This window comes from Myotis daubentonii, chromosome 21 (assembly GCF_963259705.1).
Source record: "Myotis daubentonii chromosome 21, mMyoDau2.1, whole genome shotgun sequence".
Taxonomy (NCBI): Eukaryota; Metazoa; Chordata; class Mammalia; order Chiroptera; family Vespertilionidae; genus Myotis; species Myotis daubentonii.
In genome coordinates this window covers 14,579,876-14,593,227 of record NC_081860.1, presented here as the reverse complement: position 1 = coordinate 14,593,227, position 13,352 = coordinate 14,579,876, and the positions used below count along the sequence as shown (strand labels likewise).

The 13,352-nt window shown below is 54.9% G+C and overlaps 1 protein-coding gene across 1 annotated transcript in view; it reads left to right on the top strand.

The window, feature by feature from the left end:
• The window catches only part of SLCO3A1 (solute carrier organic anion transporter family member 3A1), a 164,773-nt gene extending 161,948 nt beyond the window's left edge, over nt 1–2,825 (top strand). The window contains exon 12 of the mRNA XM_059678427.1: nt 2,257–2,825. Within this exon, the coding sequence (XP_059534410.1) occupies nt 2,257–2,339 (83 nt within the window). The 3' untranslated portion in view covers nt 2,340–2,825. The remainder of the gene's footprint in view (nt 1–2,256) is intronic.
• Nucleotides 2,826–13,352: the final 10,527 nt, after the last annotated feature.

Sequence of the window (13,352 nt, the reverse complement as noted above, 5' to 3'; positions counted from 1 at the left end):
ACGAGCCCCAGGCCCACGCTCTCCTCCTGGAGAAGACGGAGGGACCCTCCCCTCCTGCAGGGACGGACTGATCAGGAAACCTCTGCTCCGATGGGCTGCGGGGCGCACACCCGCCCAGGCCCCCAGTGCAACGCTCAGGGCCAGTGTCTCCCCCACAGAGCCCAGGGGCCAACAGGCGAGAGGGGAGGCGGGAGATTTCTCCCTTCTGAGCAGCGAGGTGCAGGGAGTCACCCTCAGAAAGGTGTCACCAGGGGTCACGCCCTTGACCTCAGGGTGCGGCGCTGGACGGGCCTCAGACACCAACGCCGGCCCCTGCTTGCCGGTCTCACTCCCTGACCAGATGCTGGGCGTTTGGAAACAGTCTTTAGCCATTTCGCCGTCTGCATGAAGGACTCAGGCCAACACTCAGTGGTGAGGATTACCTAAAAGGAAATATTCAGGGTTCATGCTGCAGTGATCATGTCCTTTTTACAGGGGCCACTGGGACACCGTGGCCCATTTCCTGGAGGGTTAGCATCCCGCAGGCTGAGACTGCCCGCCCGTAACCTCCCCCAGGTTACATGTTTATTAACCTCAAGGCCGACGCGCAGCAGACAAGCTCCCATGAGGGGAGAGCGGCCCACGCTGGCTGTGGACTCGGGTCACAGAGGGGCTGGACGTGAGCCGCGTAGGAAGTGTTCCGCCCAGACAAGCCCATGTAGCACATCAGCTGGACTCCAGTCCCGCACGTGACGGGAAGGGGCTGGGGACGCGAGGCCGTGGACAGCCGGTGCCCAGGTGCCAGTGCCTTCAGCCCGTGCTCCCCGCAGCGGCCTCGCAGCAGCCCCTAGGAAGGCGGCATTTTCCCACCGCGCGACCTGCCCACTCAGGCGCGGCGAACCCCAGCTCCCACGGTCACGGAGCTCATGACAAAGTCCCCGAGAGCCACGGCCAGGCCCGTCCGACTCCTGAACCCGCGCTTTCTGCTCCATCAAGCGGCCTTACGTGGGGACACAGAGCAAGCGGACAGGTGACTGGGCAGGGGACACACGGCCACCAACGCGGGGGCACGGCGCGGGGGAATGTCAATGAGGCCAGCGGGGCACCCACGACCAGGAAACACCGCCCCCCCTCAGCCCCCCAAAGTCTAGACTTTCGCAGAGAAGCCAGCCCGGAGCCGGGGAGAAAACCTCAGCAACATGCTGCCTATGGACACAGGAATCTACAACAAAAACTCCTTTTTTACTTTAGTCAATAAACGTCGGAACTCAAAAAACACTCCCTCCTCCCACCCTGGCCGAATCCGCCACTGGACGACTCTCCGCCTCATTCATTCAGCGCACAAGCGCCCCTGCTTCCACCCCAGCCCCCGCCCCACCCCCCAGGACCTGGGGCAGAACCCCGACTGTAGGACGTGAACCTGGGAGGTGGCGGACGGGCTGCTCTGTAGGCCAGACCTCAGCGGCCACGTCCTGAGGACCACGGTGTGTCCACACTGCCCCCTGGCGCCCCGGGTCGGAGCCTGCAGGACAAGTGAACGGGCAGGGACGTCTGGGGGCCGCTGTGCCCGCCACAGTGAGCCCCACGCAGCCTGTAAGCCAGCCGGGGGCGAGCAGGTTCCCCCTTTCCTGTAAGGGAGGCCAGGCCCACTGGTGGACATGGTCCCTTGGCCGCATGGATGCCTGTGGCTGCTGGTCCCCAGGCTGCAGGAGAGCCCACAGGGGGCGCGGTGTCTTCTCGGGCCCGGCCGCCCCTTCCATGGCGATGACAGTGGCTCCTCGCAAGGCCCGTCACTGCCGATTCACGTGAGAGGAGGATGCGTCCCTGACTGGGCATTTCCTCTCCCTCCCCTGTGGGCACCGCTATGCAGGTGAACACGCTCAGAAAGGTCTCCGGGCTCGGCCCCTGTGTCCTTGGGGTCACACAGAGCGAAGCCCAGCCTTTCACGGCCATGGCTTCCGTCTTGTCCGTCCCTGGAAAGCCACGGGCTGGTGTGTAAGCCTCAAACATAGGAGCCCGGCCGGTGTGGCTCAGTGGTTGAGCGTCGACCTAGGAACCAGGAGGTCAGGGTTCCGTTCCCGGTCAGGGCACAGGCCCGGCTGCAGGCTCCGTCCCCAGGGGGGGCCGTGCAGGAGGCAGCCGATCAGTGATTCTCTCTCATCGCCGATGTTTCCCTCTCCCTCTCCCTTCCTCTCTGACATCAGTGAACATATATATTTCCAAGTAGGAGAACCGGAAAAGACCGACCTCTCTTCTCTGGCTCTTCCTCCCCCTCAGGCACCGAGTACCGGGACATGGAGACCGAGAAAGCCGGCCCCGGGTCCCAGTCGCCTTCGGAAGACTCCTTTGTGAGAAGCTGAGGCCTGGCCCTGTCTCTGCAGCCGCCGCCGCCCACAGACCCACAGACTCTTAGCTCCGCCTGCCCTGAGCCGGGGCCGCGCCCTGCCGGTGCCCGGTCCTCCGAGCGGGTGGGCCAGGAGGCCTCCACGCCCTCCCAGCAGGCACGTTCCCTGGTCACTGGAGGGGAACGGTGCCCTGGCCCCCAGTCTCCCTTCGGTGGCGCCCGTGGGGAGGCCCCGCGGACACGCTTGAGCAAACCCCCTCGGGATGCCTCCCGCCCTGGGCACCCAACGGCTCTTCCCGAATCCCCGAGGCCGGATTCCCATCGGGGGCCCAGGGTCCCCGGGTCCGGGCGGAAGGGGCGCACTCGCTCCGTAGACGCCAAGTGTGCTAGTCTGTATTTTTGCAGCTTCTATTTTCTAGATGAGCCGTTTAGAGAGACGTGATGTCAAGTACGTGCTGTACGACTGCTGACAATTATATTAAAAGCACTATTTTACTTCTTCCTCGGTCTCTATTCTCTCCTCTGTGCCCGTGGCTAGAACGACCCTAACAGGTTCCTTAGCGGAAGGAATGACCCTAAAAGGCTGCTGGCTGTGCGGGCGCCGTGCTCCTGGCCTCCTGTGAACGTTCGAGAGCGCGCGGGGTCTGGGGTCAGAACAGACCTGGGTCCGCGTCCTCCCCCGGCCCGCGCTCCTGGCGTGGCGCCCAGCGAGTGATCGGCCTGCTCCGAGCCGCGTGGCCGTCTGTCAGACGGGCACACCGACCCCTGGGCTACACGGGGTGATAAGCTATCACCGGGTGTTCCTTTCCGACTCGCCCCACCTCCAGCCCCGGGAGCGCAGGGGCCACTGGACCTCGGGGGAGGCCCACCGTGCCACGCATGGCGTCCGGTGGGTGCTCACACACTCTGAATGAACGAGTGAATGAATGAATGAGGAACAAGGAGCCGCAGACCCATCAGCCTGTGGGCGGAGTCCCGGCCACTCCCAGTCCCCTCCCCAATCGCCTGGCTTCCCCACATCACCAGGCCCCAGGGCCCCCCACCTCCTCCTGTGGACAAGCCGGTCAGGGAGACGCCCGACCCCGACGTGCTGGGCAGACTGGAGCCCCGGGATGCACGTCTTCCGGGCCCAAGACCTCAGTCGGCCCCTCCTCATGGGGCAGCCCTGGCCTCGGACCCCCTCACTGCACGGCCCCTCCAGCCTGGACGTGGCTCCTGACAGCCCCCCGCCCCCCGCGCCCTTGGCAGCTGAGCTCAGCTGAGATCAAAGCGTGTCCAGCGACCATCACGTGAAGACGGCACCCGCCAGCCGACATGCCTCTCAGCTCCGGGGCGGGTGGGGTCAGGGGTCAGCGGTCAGGGAGGAGTGGGCTTGGGCCAGGGACCTGTTTAAAGCCCTATTACCTGCCCGTCAGGATCTCGGGTACTTTTTTTTTTTAGCCTGGCCCTGTTATTTATGTGATTGTTTACTTTTCTTGCAAAACAACATGATTTACTCTCGCCGGCGTAACACCCCCAAGAAAACGCAATTTCAACTCTCGCCGTCCTAACGGGGAAGATGCTGAAGCAGCAGGAAGACCTGGCGGCTCCTGGGGGGGGCGTGGCGACTGGGGCCTCGCTGGCTTGGAGATCCAGGGGGAGGAGGCGGAGGAGGAGGGAAGGGCTGTCGCTTAGGGCGCCGGTGCTTGGGGTCCCCACTCCCCCCCCCCCCCCCCCCGTGCTTCTCATCCACAGTCTCATTTCCTTTCTCTCGCAACCTCTTCCCTCAGGAAGGTGGTCCATTTATCAACAACTGACTCCATTTTAGACGTGCGCTTTCTTATTTGGAGTCAACAGATTTGTCCTTGGCTATTTAAGCGGGTCCCTGGGAGCCACTCACACAGGCTGTTTGCCCAACGCGGGGGGAGCAGGCTGCTGAGGTTAAACACCCTCTCAGCGGCCACGCCCCAGGCTTGGATCCCGACCTAGACACCCTCCTCCACCCTCTCCTCAGTCTGTGAAGGGGCTGGTCACGCGCCCCCGCATGTGGCTACACCCCAATACGAACAGCCTGTGTCTGTGGCCTTGGCGGTGGGCTGAGAACACCGCCCCCTCCCACCCCACCTAGCAGGGACCTTCCCTTCAGCCTCTGCGACCTGGGAGCTGCTGCCAGATGCCCATTTCTAACCCTCAGAGAAATGCCCGCAGTCAGCTCACACGCCGGAGACGGACTCCCTGTCCAGAGGGCACATCAGGTCCCTTCATCTTTGCGAGTCCCACGGGGCCAGGGGCGGAACGCACGCGCCTGTGTCTCCTGGGCCCCAGAGGAGGGCTGCCCGGGTTCCAGGAGTGTGTCCATGGCTCCCCACTTCTTTGGATGAAATAAACCCCCCCATCCACCCGGACACAAAGGCAGGGGCAGAGGCATGGACCTGTGTGACCAGCAATGAGGAGAACAGCGCGGGGACTCGCCTTGACGTGCCAGAAGCCACGTTTCCCAGGAGGCTCCTCCACGTCGCCTGCCGCTGAGAGCTCGGCCACCGTCCGCAGGTGCGACCGACCCGCCTTCCCGGCCACCGGGGGACGGCCCGCCCGCAGGCGTGTACCCGGCTCAGCAGCGGCACCTCATCGCTCCCCACGGGCTCAACTGGCCCCCGAGACGGCCCTTCAGGTTCTTTGGGGAGATGTTCTGTCTTGAGGCAACTGTGTTTTCAGAGTAAAATCGTGCTCATTACAGGTTGGAAAAAAAAAAAAAAAAAAAAGAGCCCCGAACCCAGCTCACATGCTCAGTGGGTGAGCGTCGACCTATGAACCAGGAGGTCACGGTTCGATTCCTGGTCAAGGGCACATGCCCAGGTTGGGGGCTTGATCCCCAGTAGGGGGCGTGCAGGAGGCAGCTGATCTGTGATTCTCTCTCATCCTTAATGTTTCTCTCTCTCGCTCTCCCTTCTGCTCTGAAATCAATTAAATTATATCTTTTTCAAAAGCGACAGGAGGATAATAACAGCGTCCCGGGCACCAGGCCACACTATTGACAAATGCAGCCTCCTCATTCCAGCCTTGCAGACACCCCGGGAAACAGGAGCCATTTCACACCAGCCTGCTGGCCTGGGCATGACTCCGGTCCCGTCCGGCCATCTGAACCACCAAGCTTCCCAGGTCAACAGGGTGAAGGGAACCACGCCCACTCCCCAGGGAGAGAGTAAGGACTGGGGGGGGGGGGGGCGGGTCCTGTCTACAAGGCGCCCAGCACTGTGCCCGACACCTAGGCACTGTCCCAGAAGCATAAGGCCCACCAAGCCCATTGCCAGGTCACCCAAAGGAGAACTCAACCTGTCACCAAGCGAACGCCGTGGGCAAGTCATCATCACCGCAATCATCTCCCGGGACAAGGAGATGAGCCGTCGCCATTTGCACCCCCTGGAATCACACGCAGGAGAAGCAGAGCCACCGTCGGCAGATCAACAGAATTAAGCTGGAAGAATGGCGTCCAATGGCTGATTGGATGAACAGGGGACAGTTATTCCCCGGAGCTATTTCAGAAACGCTTCTCCAAGCTGAGTCCTCTTTTTTAAAAGCTTGTACTCTGAGTTCACGTTATATGTTAATTCCCTTAGAAAACCATCCTGCGCCCCGGCCCCCTAGACGCCAGGGATCCCTCTCCAAGAAGCAGCCACGACGGCGGTTTTAGGAAACCGCACAGGGGCCCAGGCCTCTTGAACTCTGCGTAAGGACAGATCTACAAAGAGCGCCCGCCGTGTGGGAAATCAACCCGGGAAACGTCTCAGCTATGTTCCTGGCCTGAGAACTTTATTTTAAATAGGAGCAAAGAATGTGATAGAATGTGGTCACTTCACAAATTTAAATAACCTACGAACCAGGAGGTCACGGTTCGATTCCCGGTCAGGGCACATGCCTGGGTCGCAGGCTCGATACCCAGCGTGGAGCGTGCAGGAGGCAGCCGATCCGTGATTCTCTCTCATCATGGATGTTTCTCTCTCTCTCTCTCTCTCTGAAATCAATAAAAATATGTTTTTAAAAAATGAAATAAAACTTGAGTTGACAAACTCATTCTCACGAATTCCACACAACTAATAAGGGTTCCTGGGTCTAACTATATGGGCCCTGCGGGATGAAGGATTCGTTTCCTCTTTGGAGGGCGCCCAATACGCTAACTGTCCTTATACTTATGGACGAGGCTGAAGTCTTCATTTCCAAGCCTTTGCCTGCTGCTTGCCCCTCCCACGGCCTCGGGACACCTGGTGTCTGTGAGTCACACGCACTGACATGCAGCTCTTCACTTGCGAGCGGTGGCCGTCTACCTCGGCGAGCGTGTGCGTTGCCTGAAGTCCTCCTGTGTGGGAGAGATAAGGGAGGCATAAAACTTCATTCCACCCGCGGAGAAGCCCGAGGACAAGAGGCATCTCTCCCAGTCGTGGCCCCGTCACTCCTGTCGCTGAGGAAGTCAAACCCTCTGGTTGGCGAGATCCAAGATGGTTGCCCGACCGAGAGGGAAACAAGTTTGCACCAACCCACCATGTCCACACGTTCCCACGTCCACACGTTCACACGCGTGGAAAGAAATCATGCCAAGCTCCTGCGTGAATGTGGACGCCCAGTGTCGACGGCACACGTGAAAGGCCCTGGGAGTGTAGACGGTGGTTAGCTTCGAGCATTTCCAGCCACATACAGATGTACCCTTATGCCCAAGCAAGTTCATCCATCACCTAATCTGTTAAGACTAAAGCTGAAAAGTACAACCAATTGGTACTATGCTCAACTCTTTGGAAGGTCATTTCATGATCTTTTTAAATATTTACCTGAAATGAACTATGGGTATTAGATTCTTATCTGGGGTGTTTTTTTTTTTTAAATAAATAAGGTGACCTATTCTGCACGCTAGTGTAAATGGCCCATCTTGGTGGCTACGCCATGAGTAGCTGTGGGTACGTATCAACAATGGGTGAGTTGAAACCTTCAACAAAACCTTCACCTCACACCCGTCAGAGTGACTATCAATGAATCAACAAACAAGTATTGGCAAAGATGTAAAGAAAAGGGAGCCGTCTGTTCATGGGATCACACGTTGGTACGGCCACTATGGAAAACAGTATGGAGGAGCCTCAAAAAATACGTATTAATAGAAGTAACACACGACCCAGCATTCCTCTTCTGGGTATGTAGCTCAAGAAATCCAAAGTAATTCAAAAAGATGTATCCCTACGTTCACTACAGGATTATTTGCAGCAGCCAAAATATGTAAGCAACCTAAGTGTCCATGGACAATTGCATGAAGAAGATGTGGGACAGGTACACAATGGAATATCACTTGGCCATAAAAAAAGGAATGACATCCTACCACTCAGGACAATATGAATGAACCTAGAGGGTACTGTGCTAAGTGAAATAAGTCAGACAGGGAGAGACAGATACCATATGATTTCACTTACAGTTGGAATCTAGAAAAAAAAATAAATGGCCCTAGCAAGTTTGGCTCAGTGGATCGAGCATGGGCCTGCAGACCAGAGGGTTCCATGTTCCATTCTGGTCAAGGGCACAGACCTCGGTTGCAGGCTCCTCCCCGGCCCGGGCCCTGGTCAGGGCTCTTGCAGGAGGCAACCAATCAATGTGTTTCTCTCACATCCATGTTTCTCTCTGTCTTTCCTTCTCTCTTCCACTCTCCCTAAAAATCAATGGAAAATATCCTCGGGTGAGGATTAAAAAAATAATACTAATAGTAAATAAAAAAATAAGAAACAAAATAAATGAACACAACAGAAACAGAGTCACAGATGAGAGAGCACAGGGCCAGAGGAAAGGGGCTTAGGGAATTTCAAGCCACATACAAATGTACCCTTGGAATACAGCAAACTCTGAAAACGTGAAGGGATTAAGAAGCAGAAATTGGTGGTTACAGAACAGCCCCCGGATGTAAAGTAGAGCGTAGGGGACGGAGTCAATATCAGCATAACCGTGCATGGTGTCAGGTGGGTACTAGACTTAGGATCACTTCGTAAGTTACCCAATGTCTAACCATTCTGCCGTAGACCTGAAACTAATATCATATTGACTGTCAACTGTAAGCAAAACATTTTTAAATGAAAAAAAAAAAAACCAACAACACAAACACACTTGTGACACCATCTTCAAAGACAAAGGCAATAACTTGAAAAAGGAAGAGTATTGGCATATTCAGAGACTGGATGACTAAACGCTTGAAAAATGTGATTCTCCCCCAGTGATCTCAATGATCCAAGAAAACATCAGCAGGGCTTTCTATGGAATTTCACAAACTGGTTATAAAATTCAAATGAAAGTGTTCGAGAAAAGCCACGGTGATCCTGAACATGAAAATAAGAACGAATCACAGAGGAGGAGTTCTCCCAGTCACCGCATTGGCGAAGCTCTGGTGTTTGAAAAGGTGTGTCATTTCCATCGGACCAGAGAGACGGGGGCTCAGAGCAGCACCGGTGGACAGACGCTCACTTGGGAACTTAGAATTTATTCAAATCACCCGGAAACACTGGACCGGAAGTTGTGCCAATGCAGTGACGGCGAACCTTTTGAGCTCGGCGGGTCAGCATTTTGAAAAACCCTCACTTAACTCTGGTGCCGTGTCACATATAGAAATTTTTTGATATTTGCAACCACAGTAAAACAAAGACTTATATTTTTGGTATTTATTGTATATATTTAAATGCCATTTAACAAAGAAAAATCAACCAAAAAAATGAGTTCGCGTGTCACCTCTGACACGCGTGTCATAGGTTCACCATCACTGGTTTAGAGAGATGAACTGGAAATAACTGGCTCGCCGCCTCTCGCCAATGAGAAATACAAATCCCACGTGGTGTACGTGACTAAACGTGTTTAAAAACGATCAAAATTTAGGAAAAACAGAACACATTTATGATTTGGGGATTTTTCTACAAAGTTCCAAAATACAGGAATCCATGAGTAAAAGGATTGATAGATTTGACAACTTCAAAACTAAAATATCTGTATAACCTAGAACAGCACACACCCTGCCTTCTCCCGATTACCCTCAGGGCTCACCCCACGGATCGCCTGGACGCACCCCTCCCAGCACAGGAGACCACGGCCCTGCCTGCGAACAGCCAGCACCCACAGGCTCACCGGGCACAGCTTCCACAAGTGAAGTGGGGCCATGTCTCATGCCAGGCGGCGGGAGGGAGCGCCCTGAGGTGCAGGAGCCGCTGTTCTTCCTGTCGCACTGCCCTCCCCTCACAACACAGAGGCCCCCAGAGGGCAGCGCCGACATAGCAACAGCAGCTGTTACTTCCTGAAGCTCAGTTATGCGACAGCCACCTTCCTGGGGGTTTCAGATTTAATCCCACAGCCACTCACCTTTTCCAGAAAAGGACAGGCCCTCTCAGACCCTGGGAAGAAAGGGTGGCGCTGGAACCCCAGCCTCCACGCTGTGACTTCTGTCCCCACCAGAGGGCGCTGGCCTCCCCTTCTCTAGTCTTAGTTGGGAGAATGGCCTCAGTAGGTGGTTTTAATGAGAATAGGTTGTGGTTGTGGGATCGGTAACACCCGTGAGGTTCGTCCTGGATACTGTCCATTCCAGTATGACCAGGACGGCCAGCTCCTGAGAAGGTCCTACAGCACCGGCCACCGCAGCACCCTGCCCCTCCCGCTATGGGCTCTGCTGGGCACAGGTACCTGGTGAGTCCCGGGACGTCCTTGTCAGGAAGGGATAAGCTTTCCCAGAGATTGTGGCATCGGGGCAGCCGGAAGACGCGCAGAAAACCCCCTGGTGGAGGCTTCCCGAGACTGGCTCGCACTCCGTGTCAAAGGGTCAGAAATGGTGGCGGCGGCAACAGCAGCGGGGAGAGCAGGAAGTGTCAGCCGGAACACCACTCGTTAAACATCCCCGTGCCCAGGGCAATGCCAGCTCAGAGACGGAACTTCAGAGTCTCAGGTTCAATTCCCACTCAAGGCATGTACCTGGGTTGCAGGTTCGATCCCCAGCCCTGGTTGGGGCACATTCAGTCGGGGCACATTCAGGAGGCAACCAATGGATGCCTCTCACACAGATCTCTCTCTCTCTCTCTCTCTCTCTCTCTCTCTCTCTCTCTCTCTCTCTCTCTCTCTCTCGTCCCTCCCTCCCTCCCTCCCACTCTATCTAAAAAAAAAAATCAATGGAAAAAAATACCTTCAGGTGAGGATTAACAAACCAAAAGAAAGAATAAAGCACTGATACAAGTTACAACATGGATGAGCCTTGAAAATATTATGTTACATGAAAGAAGGCAGACACAAAAGGCCACATTAATATGATTCCGTTTATGTGAAATATCAAGAAGAGGAAAATCCACAGAGACAAGATGCACGTGAGTGGCTGCCAGGGACTGGGAAGCTGGCGAGAACTGGGCAGGTGACAGCTACATATGTGGAGTTTCTTTTGGGAATGTTTTGATATTAGTTATGGATGTACAACTGCAAACATGCCAAGTGTCATCGAACTGCATACTTTAAACGGATGAACTGCGATATGTGGATTAAAGCCGTTTTAAAAACTCCGGGATACAACCTCCATAAATATTTGCTAAATTTACATACCTGCACACTGACACATTATGCATTAACATTTTAAATACATTCTTTTTTATTATTATTATTGATTTCAGAGAGGAAGGGAGAGGGAGCGAGAGAGAAAAACATCAATGATGAGAGAATCATGGATCAGCTGCCTCCTGCACACCCCCTACTGGGGATGTGCCCGCAACCCTGGGCATGTGCCCTTGATCACAATCGAACTCGGGACCCTTCAGCCCGCAGGCCTACGCCCTATCCACTGAGCCACACCAGCTAGGGCCATATGAAGTACATTCTAACAAATACAGACACTAAGTTTTTATGGGCTGAGTTGAAAGTAAAGTTTTGATATTTTGTGTCTGCGATCAGCGGAGGCCCACAAGGCTGTGGAGCCGAGCCAGGCTGTGCACAGCGCCTCCGCTCCTCCCCGCGCAGCTAGCGGATTCCCGGGGTTTTCTGACAGCTACCATCTATTGGGAAAAGAAAGAAATGCCCCAGCCGGTTAAACGATCAAGAACTGTTTACATTTGAAAACTTCGGGCTTTGGACCTAAAAAATAGACTGCAATGTTAACTGCTATTCACAAGATAATTAGAGCAGTTCTAGAAAAATATCAATTTCCCAGCGCAGCGAGGCGTGGAAGGTGGTGCGTGCACTTTGCACGTTTGCTCAGGGCGGTCAGCCTCTTGCAGGGAAGGTGTGTGCACAGCCTCACTGGGCCCGCGGCGTTGGGGGTTGAGGCCCTGGGGAGAGCGTGGGGCCCTGGGCGCCTGCAGGGACGGCCCGCGGAGGGAGGCCAGAGAGCGGGAGGGAAGAGGCCTGCGGACCCTCTTTTTGGCCTGGAGGTTCTGCAGGATTGCTGACCCTTCACCAAAGACAGTCACTGGGGAGCAAAGAGCAGAGGAGGCAGGCTGTGGGAGGAGCTACCAGTTCAACTGGGAGCCGGGTTATCAAACCTCTTGGAGGGAAGACAGCTCAGTCATCCATAGCTGCCAGGGTCTCCTGTCAACGGCTGATTTTTTTAAAAAGCATCTTTCTTTTTAGCAACAGCACAAGAGCAATAAAGAAGACGTCGCAGTCCCTCCTTTACTCCCTCCTTGACGCCCAGCATTCCCAAAGCCACGGAGCTCTGGAAAAAGGCAGGGTCAACACCTCCCTCAGGTCTCAGGCCTTGGAAATTGAGTCCCTACTTCATTTGGAGCCGCCCACTCGTTGCCATGGTGACACAACATCTGGTACCCAACTCTGCTCCCGCGGTCACGGGGCTCGGGCATCCTGCAAGCTGTTGCCAGGCCTGTGCTTTGCCTGATGCGCGGTCCTGCTCCCCGAGGACGCGTCACACCTTGTCGGCAAAGGAGACTCCCTCAGAGGCAGGGTTCCGGGGAGATGGGAGGTTAAACCTGCGCCGACGGCGGTTCTGAGAAAGCGGGCACTCCGGTGTGGGGCCATTAGCTCTGCCAATCTTTGGATTAATGTTCTGTAACTGCGCATCTCAAATCCTGCTGCAAACCATCCTGCTAGATTTATTGTATTAGCATTTGTTTCGAAGGAGCATGCGTTATTTATTAAAACGCCTATAAGCATTTAACACAGATCTAAATTCCATGCTCATCACCCTTCGTTGAATACATTTCAACTTTAATTGCTTGTCTGCTGTTCTTTCCACGCACCAATTATTTTTTTAAACTGAGCAGTATAGAATATCAATGTCGGTTCCTTGCCTGTGACTTTCTCCTGGCTTTCTAACGCCGTCTCTTTATTCCCACTTCCCCTTGAAAACTCATGATTTGCCTCGAGTGCTAAATAATTACAACTCTTGCCCGGCCGGCGTGGCTCAGTGGATGAGCGCCAACCTATGAACCAGGAGGTCACGGTTCGATTACCCGTCGGGGCACATGTCCAGGTTCCGCCGGCTCGATCCCCGGTGTGGGGCGTGCAGCAGGCAGCTGATCAACGAGTCTCTCTCATCATTGATGCTTCTCTCTCCCTCTCCCTTCCTCTCTGAAATCAGTAAGAATATATTTTAAATAATAATAATAATTACAACTCTACTGGGGTCTCTAAGAAACCGAGTGGAGTTGTGGTGCAGCAGAAAATACAGATTCTGGAATGCAAGGATTTAAGATTGGCTCCCAGCAGCCGTGACCAGCTCGCCCCATCTTGCCAGGGCCATGCCTCAGTGTAGCACTGGGCGTCCCCCATCTGGGGAACCATCAGCCTTGGCCAAGCTGGCCTGACTGCTCTCCCCCCTTCCCAGCTCTCTCTCCCTCTCGCTGTGTGTTCTCAGGAAATTTCCTCTGCCTTTCGGACACTCCCTTTTCTCATTTGTCAAACGGGAATGACAACAACATGTTCCCCGAAAGATCTTAAACAAGTTCATGGATGAGATGCTGAATGGTGAGACCGAAATCCATGCCCGTAGCTATTATTGCTAATTGTAGAACTCTCTAAACATCATCTTGAATCGCTCATCCAATTGATAGCTGAG